The sequence below is a fragment of the Typopeltis vanoorti genome, chromosome 10 (genome assembly GCF_054136105.1).
Source record: "Typopeltis vanoorti isolate ZY-2024b chromosome 10, IOZ_Tvanoo_1.0, whole genome shotgun sequence".
NCBI lineage: Eukaryota > Metazoa > Arthropoda > Arachnida > Uropygi > Thelyphonidae > Typopeltis > Typopeltis vanoorti.
This window is the reverse complement of record NC_143558.1, coordinates 24,884,424-24,898,520: the sequence shown is the minus strand read 5'-3', so window position 1 is coordinate 24,898,520 and position 14,097 is coordinate 24,884,424. Positions and strand designations below refer to the sequence as shown.

The 14,097-nt window shown below is 35.7% G+C and overlaps 1 protein-coding gene across 1 annotated transcript in view; it reads left to right on the top strand.

Moving 5' to 3' along the window:
* The window catches only part of LOC150102239 (BTB/POZ domain-containing protein 6-B-like), a 39,321-nt gene extending 26,853 nt beyond the window's left edge, over positions 1 to 12,468 (top strand). Inside the window, exon 3 of the mRNA XM_090398846.1 lies at positions 8,286 to 12,468. Coding sequence (XP_090254972.1) covers positions 8,286 to 9,378 — 1,093 coding nt within the window. The 3' untranslated portion in view covers positions 9,379 to 12,468. The remainder of the gene's footprint in view (positions 1 to 8,285) is intronic.
* Positions 12,469 to 14,097: the final 1,629 nt, after the last annotated feature.

Genomic DNA, 14,097 nt, shown 5'->3' with positions numbered 1-14,097 from the left:
TTAATATTGTAAAATAACTAGAACTGGTTATGAAGCGATTTTAAACCACTATTCAGGTATTTTTATATCTATAATCACTGTAATATCCAACCACATTCCTCTTTGGCATTTATTAACATTTAAAGGAAAGCAATGCTAAAGAAAATCGATACAAGCAGAAATTGCCATCAGAGATAGTATTGAAAAGAATGTCAGGAGGTCACAGAGGCGCCATTAAGGCTTGGCGGACAGAACAACTCACAGTATTCTAGAAACAACAGCAGCTGACAAGAGTTAAACAATAATGTGTGCCTTTCGAAGGAATGAACTACCATAGAAATAATACCGAAGAAATCGAGGCATAATGTTATCGTTAGCATAACCGTGACCGATGATGGCAGGTCTTAGACTAACGTGATAACAGCATGACGGTTTTGTCTGGGCACAGTGGCTAATAGAAATGAAAACGGTGGTTACGGAGTCGTAACCACATGGCTTGGGGCATGACTTCGAACACGAAGTCTATGCCCCATTGAAGTCACGTGCCTTTCAAGGAACCCATATGCTTCGTGAACTAAATAAACAAAAAAGACACAGACTTGACATATCCCATGCACTTTCTAAACTGAAAACTTATTTTATTTCTGTCGCATATTCCTAAATACCATATTATTCATTAGAGATTGACGAATAAATTACGATTTTTTTTTAACTGTCCTGTTTTGGCAACTTAGGTACTTCTCAAAGCTGTTTTACGTTCATCCATTTGCCCTGTGGTCACTAATCTCCAAGCGAGTGTCAAAATAACACCACGTGTTTTTTTTTTTTTTTTTCTTCACAAATTTCAGAACTCTTTAAATAGAGATTCATGTAAATATATACATGTCGTAACATCTTTCACACGTTCCTTCGACGAATAGCGGAATAATTTCTTCAATACCTTGATCCTTTTTGGAACGGAAAACTGGATTATAAAATAGACGGGATATTTTTGAGATTCGTACAAAATGCATTTTCCTGATAATATATTTGTGATGTGTGAATAATATCGATAGCACATGCTAAAATGGAATGATTTTCATTCAATTTTAGCAGGTTTTGGTACGTGATATGTACGCAAAATCATAACAGAATTATTATTTGGTTCCATTCTAAGTTTAGTTTTATTTCAACCACTCTTCTTGTTGAGAGGCTTATACGCTGGTTAGACATAATAACTAATATTTAAGGAATTGACAGCGTATACTGGAAATATAGATTAAATAAACTTTAATATACACTTTCCGATATTTCGGCGAACGTTACGTTGCCATCTTCTTGGGAACTTACTAAAAAGACACGTGCACACAAGTACTAATACAACAAATGAGACTGAGGCTAGGACGCTAGCGTTTTCCTAAAGTCCTGATGGTGCCCCCTGGCGGGCTATATTGGTAGTTCTTGGCCTTTCGGCTGAAGTTCTTTTGATAAAAGTTTCCCAAATTTGAGGCAGTTTCATGCATCCAAATTTGTTGAGGTTTGGCATGTTCCTAAGGGCCGAGGCTGATTCCATGAATAGTCTTTCATACTTGAACTTGCTGCGGTGTATTACTGTGGCTTTCTTCCATCTTATTCTGTGGCGAGTATCCAGAGCGTGGTCTGCAAGCCCAGAGTGGCTGTACTGGTGAAATCGGATGTAATCCTTGTGTTCTGAGATTCTGATATTTGCTGTCCTGCCTGTTTGGCCAAAGTAGGACAGTTTACAGCTGCAAGGGACCTGGTATACACCAGGTAGGTCTAGGGGAAGTGGTTGGTCTTTGGTGGAGCGGATAAGGGATGCCAGTTTTCTATGTGGTCTGTAACAAGTGGTCAAGTCATGTTTTTTTAAGATTTTATTGATTTTTTCTGAGGTGCCTCTGATGTAGGGAATAGTGATGGATTTAGAGTAATCTTTTTTGTGAGGGGGAGGGGGTGGTGGGTTGTGGATAACTGGGTTAAGTATTTTTTGGATTTTTTGGAGGGGGTAGCCGTTGACTGAGAAAGTGTCACGGATGTGATTTAGTTCAGAGGTTAGGGCTTGATCATTAGAACAGATTATTTTTGCCCTGTTGAATAATGTTTTAATAACTCCATATTGTTGTGAGGGGGGGGGGGGTTGTTGGTGAATGTATCTGCCTGTATGGGTGGGTTTTCTATAAACTGAGAAAACCAAGGTTCCATCAGGTTGGCGGGTGACTAGTGTGTCTAGGAAGGGGAGGTTATTGTTTTCCTCTTTTTCCAGGGTGAATTTGATTCTAGGGTGTTGGTTGTTCAAGTGTGTTAGGAAGGAGAGGAGTGAATCCGGGCCATGTGGCCAAATAGCGAAAACATCATCAACATAGCGAAGCCATATGGTAGGTTTTTGTGGGGCTGAGTTTAAGGCTTTCTCTTCAAACATCTCCATGAAAAAGTTGGCCAAGGGTGGGGAAAGTGGTGAACCCATGGCTGTCCCCTCTATCTGTTTGTAGAATTTTTCCTGCCAAACGAAATAGCCTGAGTTCATTGTAAACTGAAATAGGGCTGAGATATCGGGAGGAAATTTAGCTTGGATTAGCTCTAAGGTTTCTTTGAGAGGGACATTCGTGAATAGGGAGGAGACATCAAAACTGACCATTATGTCATTGTGTTGGAGTGTAAGGTTTTCTATACTGGCTTTGAAGTGGGCTGAGTTTTTTATGTGTGATGGTGTATTGCCAGTATAGTGTGAGAGCGCTTTGGCTAAATGCTTGGCTAGTTTGTAAGTGGGGGAATCAATGCCATCCACTATGGGACGTAATGGCACATTTTCTTTGTGTATTTTTGGGAGCCCATATATGCGGGGGGGTCTAGAGTTATAGGGTTTTAGTCTGTTGGTAATCTCCACAGGCCAAGAAGTGACCTTCTTAAGGAGCCTATGGAGTTTTCTAATTTGTGAGCTGGTGGGATTGTAATCAATGGGGAGGTAAGTGGAGCGATCTAATAATAAAGCCTTGAGCTTACCTGTGTAGTCTTTAAGATTTAGTACCACAGTGGCGTTCCCATTATCCGCTTTGGTGATCACTATTTTTTTGTTTCTCTTCAATTCTTGTAGTGCCTTGTATTCACTAATGGATATGTTGGATTTTGGAGGTTTTGCTTTATTGAGAACTTTATTGATCACTATTCCCTACATCAGAGGCACCTCAGAAAAAATCAATAAAATCTTAAAAAAACATGACTTGATCACTTGTTACAGACCACATAGAAAACTGGCATCCCTTATCCGCTCCACCAAAGACCAACCACTTCCCCTAGACCTACCTGGTGTATACCAGGTCCCTTGCAGCTGTAAACTGTCCTACTTTGGCCAAACAGGCAGGACAGCAAATATCAGAATCTCAGAACACAAGGATTACATCCGATTTCACCAGTACAGCCACTCTGGGCTTGCAGACCACGCTCTGGATACTCGCCACAGAATAAGATGGAAGAAAGCCACAGTAATACACCGCAGCAAGTTCAAGTATGAAAGACTATTCATGGAATCAGCCTCGGCCCTTAGGAACATGCCAAACCTCAACAAATTTGGATGCATGAAACTGCCCCAAATTTGGGAAACTTTTATCAAAAGAACATCAGCCGAAAGGCCAAGAACTACCAATATAGCCCGCCAGGGGGCACCATCAGGACTTTAGGAAAACGCTAGCGTCCTAGCCTCAGTCTCATTTGTTGTATTAGTACTTGTGTGCACGTGTCTTTTTAGTAAGTTCCCAAGAAGATGGCAACGTAACGTTCGCCGAAATATCGGAAAGTGTATATTAAAGTTTATTTAATCTATATTTCCAGTATACGCTGTCAATTCCTTAAATATTAGTTATTATATTCAACCACTCTATTATGCTCTTTTACTTCACATAATGTAAAGTGAATAATTTTAAACTCGAAATCCTAATTAAAAACGATTAAACAGCTACCTAAATTCCATGTCCTTTTATACGCCTAATCACTACGGGTTAAGATCTGGAAAAAGAGCTATTGGATGCTATACAACAATTTATAGATAAATAGAGCTCTTTATCTTGATATATCTAAAGCATTCGACTGTGTGCATCGTGACTTACTCCTGGAAATGTCTAGATACGGGATTAGAGGTGTTATTAATGGTTGGTTCAAATCCTATTTGAATAACAGAAAACAGTATATCAGCTAATGCACCTCCAATACCGCAACATAAGTAATAAAATGAACAGTCCCACAATGTTCTGTGTTAGGACTTATTTTGCATTCCAATTTTTTTTAAGCAGTTGTGTTTAAGAAGTATATTGATCTTTGGAGTTCATTTTCACTTCTAATATATAAACGCTTATATAATCTTGAGTAAATTCCTCACTGCAATATAGTATCACATGTGGGGTGGAGATTACTATAACAATCTGCTTCCTTTGATACGAATACAAAATAGAATAATTAGAGCTATGGCCATTACTGATTTCTTCGCATATTCAACTAGTGACCTATGTTTTCATAAATCTTTTGAACACCTAGCAACAAACAGCTACAAGCGATAACCTCAGAATATGCTTTTTGAAAAAGATTGAGAGACTACCTCATGAGACTAATAATGGTGACTTTTCTTTTAAATGTATATTATAAGAGATCACTGTAACTGTTATATATTATCTCTAATTATGACTATAATAAATCATTAGTAAGTATATACCATGTTGCGTAAGCACTCATAGATACAATCATTTGATTTTGTAGTGACTATATAGCCTATATTTATATTTTTTCTAGTAACTAGTATGGTTACGGCCCTGGGTTACACACAGTTTACAATTCCTTCTATTTCCTTTTCCTGTTCATTGTAGAAGTTAAGGATTGTAGATCTGATGGAAATGGTTCATTTGTGCCTTTGGTGAGATAGCGGCCAATAGCATAAAATTTATTGTTGATTGCCTATAGACCTAGGGGTCCAGAAATGTGGACGACATGCATCGGAAGATTAGCACAATGGGTGCCGGCTGAGCAATTATCATGGGAGACTTGAACCATGGTAATATACTCGTAGATTGGAAGGAAGAAGGGGATACATGGCAAAATGGAATTTATACAGTTACTTAGGGATAATTACTTGAAACAGCACGTGATGGAAGGGACCAAGGGTTTGAGAGTGTTGAATCTGGTAATCGCATCAGAAGATCTATCTATAAATGCAGTAGTAACTCTACCTCCAATCGGAGAAAGTGACCATACAGTCTTGTCCTAGGAGGCTGCTCGACATGTGAAAATTTCAGTCAAGAAAGGGTTTATGCAGAACTACAAAGCTAGCGATTATGACGACTTAGGAGGCAACTTGGAGCAGTGCCGTGGCATAAGAAACCACATATAATGAATGACATTAGTGCATGAGAAGTGGTCGAGGATTGTTTGAGCGAGGCACTTCATGCTCCTGACTCTGGGTATGTCAGAATGCATTCCCATGGTCAGGAGGATAAACCATGTAGGAATTAAGTGGATGACTAATAATATAAAACAGGAGCTGAAAAAGAGAAAGCATTGTGGAAGAAATATAACAACAAGGTGACCAATATGCTCATGAGCAGTATAAATCACAAGCAAGAAGAGTAACTAGTACGGTAAGGAAGGCTAAATCAAATTTCGAGGGAAAAATTAGCTAAGTAAGTCAAAGTAAATCCAAAAGAGTTTTTTTGCTACGTAGCAAGTAAGAGAAAGAATTATTATGGAAAGATAACTTTACTCAGTGCTGATAATAGGAAAGTGACAAAAGTAGAAGAAATAGTTCAGTTACTAAGTGATCACTTTGCAAAGGAATATCATCCAAGTGGTGACCTTGCGGTTATTGAGGTGATAGATTGATGTGAGCCTTGAGGTAGATGAACTGGAGGTACTCAGTATATTGAAAAATATCAATGTGAATACAGCAGTGAGCTTGGCCAGTATGTCTGCTCATGGGCTACGAGAATGTGCAAGTGAACTGGCAGTTCTCGGACGAAGCTGTATAATCTAAATTTGAGTTCTGGCAAGGTTCCAAGGGAGTGGAAAGAGGGTAAGATAGTTCCACTACGTAAAGTTGGCTCCATGACATTTGACAGAATACCACATGGAAAAACTGTTATAATAACTGAAGCAAATAGAAATGGATATGAGGCTGGTGGCGTGGATAGATAGGGGATGGCTGATAGACAGACATCACAGGGCAGTGTGTAGTGGAGTGGAATCAAGGCAAATGAGGGTGACTAGTGGAGTGCCCCCGGGCACCGTATTAGGACCGCTATTTAATTTGTACATTAATGATAAAGCAGAAGATAGGGCGGGAATATTCAGTTGTTTGCAATGATGTAAAACTAGAGAGAGCACAGTTGATAAGGGTGATGTAGATATCTTACAGAATGATTTAAATAAATTGGCAGTGTGAGCAAAGAACAATGGTTGTCAATTCAATGTTGTAAAATGTAAGGTAACGAACTTTGCAATGAAAAGATTATACACTTCGTATCATATTAATTGTACTATTTTACAGGAAATTGATGAGGCTAGGGATCTGGGGGTTGATGTTGGATATAGATTTGAAATTCAGAGGACATATTGCAAGAGTTGGTAAAATGGCTCAGTGGATTATTTGGAAGCTGAAGAGCACATTGACCAGTAAAGATATGGAGGTCATTATCCCTCTTTATAAGGCTATGATTCAGCAACATGTTGACTGCTATGCATAGATTTGGTCACCTGCATTTCTTGGGGTCTGGAGATGGTGGTGGTGGTGGAGAGGATTCAGAGACGAGTGATCAAGCTGGTGACGGGTCTGTGGAATGTTCCTTATGATAGATTGAGGGTGTGGGTGGTTGGAGAGTTTAGCAAACGGGTAGAGGAGAGGGGGGATATGACAGAAACTTATAAGTAACTAAAGGGATTCTATAAGATTGACACAGATGAGTTTTTTCAATACGTGGGGAGTAGGATGAAAAAAAGGGGTAACACTTGGAAACTGTCTAAGAGTGTCGTTAGTAAGGGTGTGCGGACTAGGTTCATTACTTGAAGAGGGGCGAAGAGTGGAATAGATTGCCAGTGGTGGTTGTGAGCACCTCAACAGGGAATACGTTTAAGGAGATGTATGATAGGTATTGTGATAATGGACAGAGTGGATCTCCCGCGATGAGTCTTTAACTTCATGAAGTTATCGTATTAATAAATAATAATAATAATAATAATAATAATAATAATAATAATAATAATAATAATAATAATACGTGTTCTATTTCTTTTCCTTAACCTATCAGTCTCTGTATCGCCACTTGAACAGTAACTGTATTATATTACATTTGTAATATATGCAGCATTACTTTTTACTTGTATTGCTGTAACATATCACTGTTGTATTATGTTATCATTTGTGCTACTTCTTCAGTCTTAATAAATTTCAATTTCAATGTAAATATCAAAAAAAAAAAATTGCGCCTAACATTTATGTAACGAAGCTTTAAATAAATAATACATACATACAAATATGTCTACAAATAATAACACATATATGATATAATAAACCTGTACAGAAAATTTCAGGATGGCAAATCAAACCATGTAAAGTTTCTCTTTATGGGTGTGAATACTAATAAAATAACAACATACAGTCTACAACCGATAGCTGTAGAGAAATGCTAGTGCAATAATTTCTGAAGTATATCGAAATCGATCATTAAAAATATCTGGAGGCTTGCATTTCCATAATTTCAACTAATACCTCGTTTCTAAGACTATGTCATCTTCCTTTTTAACAATTTACTTCCGACTGCTCATTTAGCACAGATGTTATGCTTTGCTACATTTCAATCATTTCCCATATATTTGGTTACAATATTTATATATTTATTTATTGGTTATACATTTACTGAGGCAATATGCATTTCAACTGTACATTAATAACATCAGCAGTGTTATGAAAATTGTTTGCAATAGGTTAATTGAAAACGGGTTTCAAAAAAGATGAATTGAAAGGTTAATTATCGTGAAAGGTTAATTTTAAGAAATTTTTTCTGAATGAAAAAATTTCTCAAAATAGTTTGCAATAAAATATCCGTAGTGAAATTTAATTCTTTTTTTTTTATCATCAGCCGAAATAATTTTTAATATACAACTAACTATTATAATTTGTTATCTTCCCACAATTTAATTGTTATTTATTCTTATTTCAAATATAAGTTACGAGTTCTTTAATTTTTCAGAAACTATTTACTTGAAATCTGAAATTTCTTATAAAATTTGCAATATTATTTAATTACTTAATATATGAAAATTACTTCTAATTGCAGGTACGCATATACAGATTCGCTGAATTTGGAAACTGTTGACGATGCTATGCTAACAGCTTACGCAGCGAAAAAATACCTCTTACCACATTTACTTAAAGAGTGTTTCACATACATCGAAGGTCACATTACTCCCAAAAACGTGTGCCAAGTCTATGAATTCGCCGTGGTTTTAGAAGCATACCATCTGATTTTTGAATGTATAAACATCATGGATCGACAGACTTACCATGTACTGACGTCATCCACATTTATTAATGTCAGTCTATCAACACTGGAAACTATAACTTTACGACCCTACCTTAATCTATACACGGAATATACGCTCTACAGCGCCCTTTATTTGTGGGCAGAAGAGGAATGCAAGAGGCGCGGTATGGAACCAGAAAGCGAAAATCTTCGAGCAGTTCTTGAAACCACCCTTCCACAAATCAGATTTCTTACAATGACGGCAGAAGAGTTTTGCAAAGGGCCAGCTAGGAGTGGATTGCTTTCAAAGGAAGAATGCTACGCTATCTTCATGAACTTAGCTGTTCCTGGTATAATACCAATGCCAAAAGGACTGTCAATGATTCCCACGAAAAGAGCATCTCCTCCTGATTATTTCATATGTAATCGTTACAGAGTTCATACGTTCCATTCTCCAGTTCGGCCTCTGCGTATATTTGGAATAAAATTTTCTGTAACCAATCATGACATTTTCTTGGTAGGAGTTGGATTTCCCGTGAGACTCGACAGCAATTACTTATCGGTCAGACAGCCCAAATTTGAAGGTTCTCTTCGAATTCTGAATCGATTTCAAGAAGGTAAGAGTGAGCGAGAAGATTCGCACGTATCTTTCATGCTTTCCAGGGACAAAGATGTCAAGCTGCGATTACGAAAAGCTTATTATATTCGAAAAGGAACAGAGTGCGAATTAGAGCTACAAGTGCACTCTATCTTGGCAGAGGATATTATTGTCCCTACGATGAAAAATCGCGCAAGAGAAGATACTGTTGAAGGAGTTTCGTTTGTTTTTCATCCTTTTCATAAAGGAGGGCAAGCTATCAGCGTAACTGAGGTAATGGAGTTCTCAGAGGTATACTTCTATTTCTGAAGGAAGATCAAATATTTGTTGTTGTTCTTTTCTGACCCCAACCAAGAAGATCTTGAAAGGATCATCTTAGGAAAGTTTGTGCTAAGCCATTTACAATTAGCACTGACCAGTTGGGAACATACGTTCCAGTAATGGTGTGTTGATATCCAAAGTTCGGAATTGATTCCTGAAGATGTTCTATTTCTGTCTAAAGACATAATCAGGTGCTTTACATGGCAAGACGTTACCAATAAAACCATCGTTTTAAACGAAATGGTATCGTTGTTTATGCCTGAAACTCAGTTTCTTGACCAAGTGGTTCAAATGCGGAGTTTTCCTTCCATTCATGAATTTTTGAGGACTCCAAAGCATGGATAATGAGATGGATGTTATCTGTGAGTGCTAAGGTTTCTTGTGGTAATTCTCATATTTGGTGATACTTTTCTCTTGTAAGTTGTTTGTTCAAAATGTTCAAAGCTGTAAGTATTTGTATAAGCTTCTTGTGAGTCCAAAATGTTGCATTTCATATTGGATTTCTTTTCATCTGTCCAAGACAAAGAAAAGATTTTCCACTTTCTCGGAACTAGAATAGTTCGAATTTGAGATTAATCTGTTGCACGCTTTCTCTTTGTCCCTGGTATTGTCATGCTCTATTTGTTCAGTAGCTAGTCTTCTACCTTCTACAAAATAAATTTGGCGAGATAAAATATATAAAAATGAAAGCAATTTAACGTTTTTAAGCATACAAGGGGATAACTGCCATTCTTTATATGCCTTTAAATATTCTTTTATGTCAAGAATATTTGATGATTTTTCTTTTGTATTTTTAACTTCTTTAATAAAAGCAATAATGCAGTCTACAGTTCCGTCCAATATGCATCTAAACTTATTTTTCTACGTATTTATTAACTAGTTTTCCCCAATTTAGTAATCATTTTACCCCATAATCTTATTATCTAAACGTAAGTCTTGAAATTAGAGCTTTTAACTAACACATTTTAAAAAATGTGATGAAATTGTTTTCTTACTAATGTTGTCTTCATATGTAGGAAATATACGTCTTGTAATTTTTTTTATATTCAAATATAATACTTCACTTGAATATTCTATGAAGAGGTTTCAACAAAGGCGAAATAAAATTCAAATATGCAAGGATATTTCGCTATAATTTTTCCCCTAGAATTGCGAACTTCTTTTTGGTATTGCACATCAGTCTATATCCCATGATTTGGTATAAGAAAATATCTATAAAATATAAATTGGTAAAATATAAGAAAAGTTGATAACAAAAATCTCCGGGAAACGTTGGTTTTCATAGTTATTTGTTTATGGTGATCATTTTATTGACTTGTTATGAAAAGTTTAAAAATTTACTACTGTTGACATTTCCTTCCTTGTGTTAGCAAACTGCTAAACGCTGTTAAACTCACAAAACAACTCAAACTATCGTTATGCAAGGCGAAAGGTAGGAAAGGAAGAAAAGATGTGGCATTATTTCCTTATAATTTCATAACACGCATATAACTGTCTAGATGAAATGTCTAATTTCACGATTTTATAGGAAATTCGCTACCAGCTAATGAAGCAAATTTCATGCATATTATTGTATATATATATATATATATATACCAAATGAATACTTTTCATGTTTTCATTCTATCCACTGTCTTATTAGTCTCTTTTCTACACTCGTGGTGTTCAGAAAAAAGCCTGGACATTTAGATCAGAAACCATCAAGCTCCACAGAGTTCGAAGACTGATCATGGTAGGCCCACACTAATCCTTATTCACACAATAAGTATCGTACATTTTCTTTCACTGAGGGACTACCCATTGTTCTTTCCCTTTCTGTATTGAAAAATTTCTGCTGTATCTATCCTATAAAATCCCTATAGTAACTTATATGTTTCTATCATACCTCCTCTTCTACTCCTCTCCACCAAATTCTGTAACATGAAGTACTCACAACGAGCATTCCTATATCTATACTCATCTTGGTCACACGGCCTTTATATCCTTTCCGCGACTTCCTTATCCCCAAGAAGTCAAGTCCACAAAAGCTATGCAGATTAGTCCTGATGTGGTCGTATCAAAAGCCTTATAAAGATTACAATAATTTCCGCTTTTTTAACTGGTATTCCTGGTCTCAATTTCGTGAAATTCAATCCGATTCAATACAATACATAGCAAAGTGTATCCTCACTCTTGGCCATATTGAACCAGTAACCATTATCTTTTGCCCACAGTGTCATATTTTTAATGTAAATCCCACTCGATAAAGGCTGTTAGCATATAATACGTTACCGTTGATATCCTGGAAGGACTAAAGATTAGATGGTCCTGAAATCTTACTCTACAGATCAAATATGGAACTGTTTGAAGTCATTTTATGCCTAACAGGTATACTAAAATGTGGGGAATATTTATTTAGTATTACTATGCACAGCTAATGCATATTTTTCAAATTTTATAATATATATATATATCTATTATATGCATTATATCTGAACTATTATCAAAATAATCGTTCGGATATAATGCATTTTGATCTCACTCTATTTCCCTTTGATTACTGCGAAACTACAAACAGTCCTTTAAGCTTATATTCTTTTAGGTACATTTTAGTAACTTTTTTAATTAATTATACTGAAATATTATGATATATTTTTGAAACAACTCGTAACATAAATTAGGCAGTGTTAGTAGATTGTACATACCTGTATACTGTATATATATAATTATATATATAAATGAAGTTACTAATATTTCTAGTAAACGACATTATGAATTTCTATTTCACGCACATAGCAAAACTCGTTGCTTAGTGATAAAATAAACAGCAGACGACTGTTCATCTTGTTTTTCTTAATTATGGTTGTAAAATTCTACAGAATAGAGGGCGCTAAAATTGTCTCCATTCTGCTTAAATTTATTCCAAACAATTTTTTAAAATATTTAAAACTCATATAAAATAATTCAAATGTTTAGTTTTACACTAAACAAAAGTAAGCAAATGTTGCTAACTTTTATAATAGGTAAACAATTTTCTTGACAATAAAAAATAATAATGCATAATTATTTCGTTAAAAACATGCCTTGTTGAAACCTAGTTTGTAGTTGATGATTGCTTCTATAATAATTGCTCTTACACGGTACTCTTCAGAAGTATTGAAGTAGAGCAAAATGAATCTGTATGAAAACACTAGCAACTTAAAGCTGGCTTCATGGTATTAGTAAAATCATGTGAAAGTCAAGCTAAAGGTGTATATGTATATAAATACTTAAACGTTTCTCTCTGTGTTTCTTAATACACAGAACAATAGAAATAAAAAAAATCTGAACAAAATGTTGAGTCAGTGATATTTGTATTATAATACAAATATTAATACTTTTATTAATTTATCAATAATTAAATACATAAATACCATATAATGAAATGTCAACTCACTTTAATTCAGCACAAATAACAGTAGTTATTCAGAGGTAATCTAACGTATGTTAGAATTTCTCAAATACTGTAGATAGTAGCCCCCTCCCCCCCCTGACGGACCCGCTGACTAGCTAACTTCATATTTTCCCCAGAATACACATCTTCAAAACTGAGAAGTATTTTAGTAATTGGATAGTATGATCTATTACTTTGATTCTTGAGTAGGGGAAGCTCGTGCATAGGCACTGCGGAACTGCAGCACCCCCAATTTTTCTCGATACATAAATATATTTATTAATTTATTTATATTTGCTTGTAATATTTAATTTTATCATCAACAATCCTATACAATTCTCTTATTTTGTATAAAAAATAATAAAAATCCATCTTGTAGCACTTAGGAGGGCGAAGGACGCTACCAGCACTGTGTTTACCACAGTGTCATATTGCCATGCGCGCAAACATATGCATTTCATAGTGAGATGCGAGCTATTAGCGTAAATGCGGCACTGTCAGATTTTATTTTTAAGTAATTTTGAATTATACCAAACTGTATAATTTTATCGATAATAAACAATATTTTTTCATGTTTAATTTTTTTTACATTTTTACCATAATTTTGATATTTTATCCAAACACGTATACACTGTACTTACAGTGTATATGTATATTTCGAAAGTTGAAGCACCCCCCACAATTTCAAGCCACGAGCCGCCACTGTTCTTTAGGATCAAATTAAAACATGGGAAAAAACTTAATCGATCCAAGACAAGTTGCAATAAAAAGGACTATCATGAACTGAAGGCTATCTAAACAATGTATTCAATGTACTACGTACCATTCCTTAGCCATATTTCATTCTTTGATCAGTTATATAATCTCTTTTCTAACCCCATGTGTGTGTGCGTGTTTTATGGTAAAATAATCGCATGTCTTTGATTCCCCCCAAAGGACGCAGCCGGAGTTACTTTAGCCTTAACCAACTTTTGAAGACAGGTAAAGGCGGTCTGCATCCTACAAACCTTTGAGTTTAAGTTATTAGTGTTTTAAGGAATGAGAGAGAAGGCACACAACTGCCGCCTTCTCGCTGGTCTAAACCTAACACTTATATTTTGTCTGTAATCGTGTGAATTCTACGATCGAGTTATGAAATGAGGGAATAAAAATCGAATTTCCAGGAACAAATCTACTTTTCCTTGCCAAAGATCAACTAACTCAAAAGAAAACTAACTTGTTCTGAGACTGGAACTGAACTTGTAAGTCTCTTTGGAAGGCCTGGGGACATAAAAGCAAACGCTATTTCCACTAGG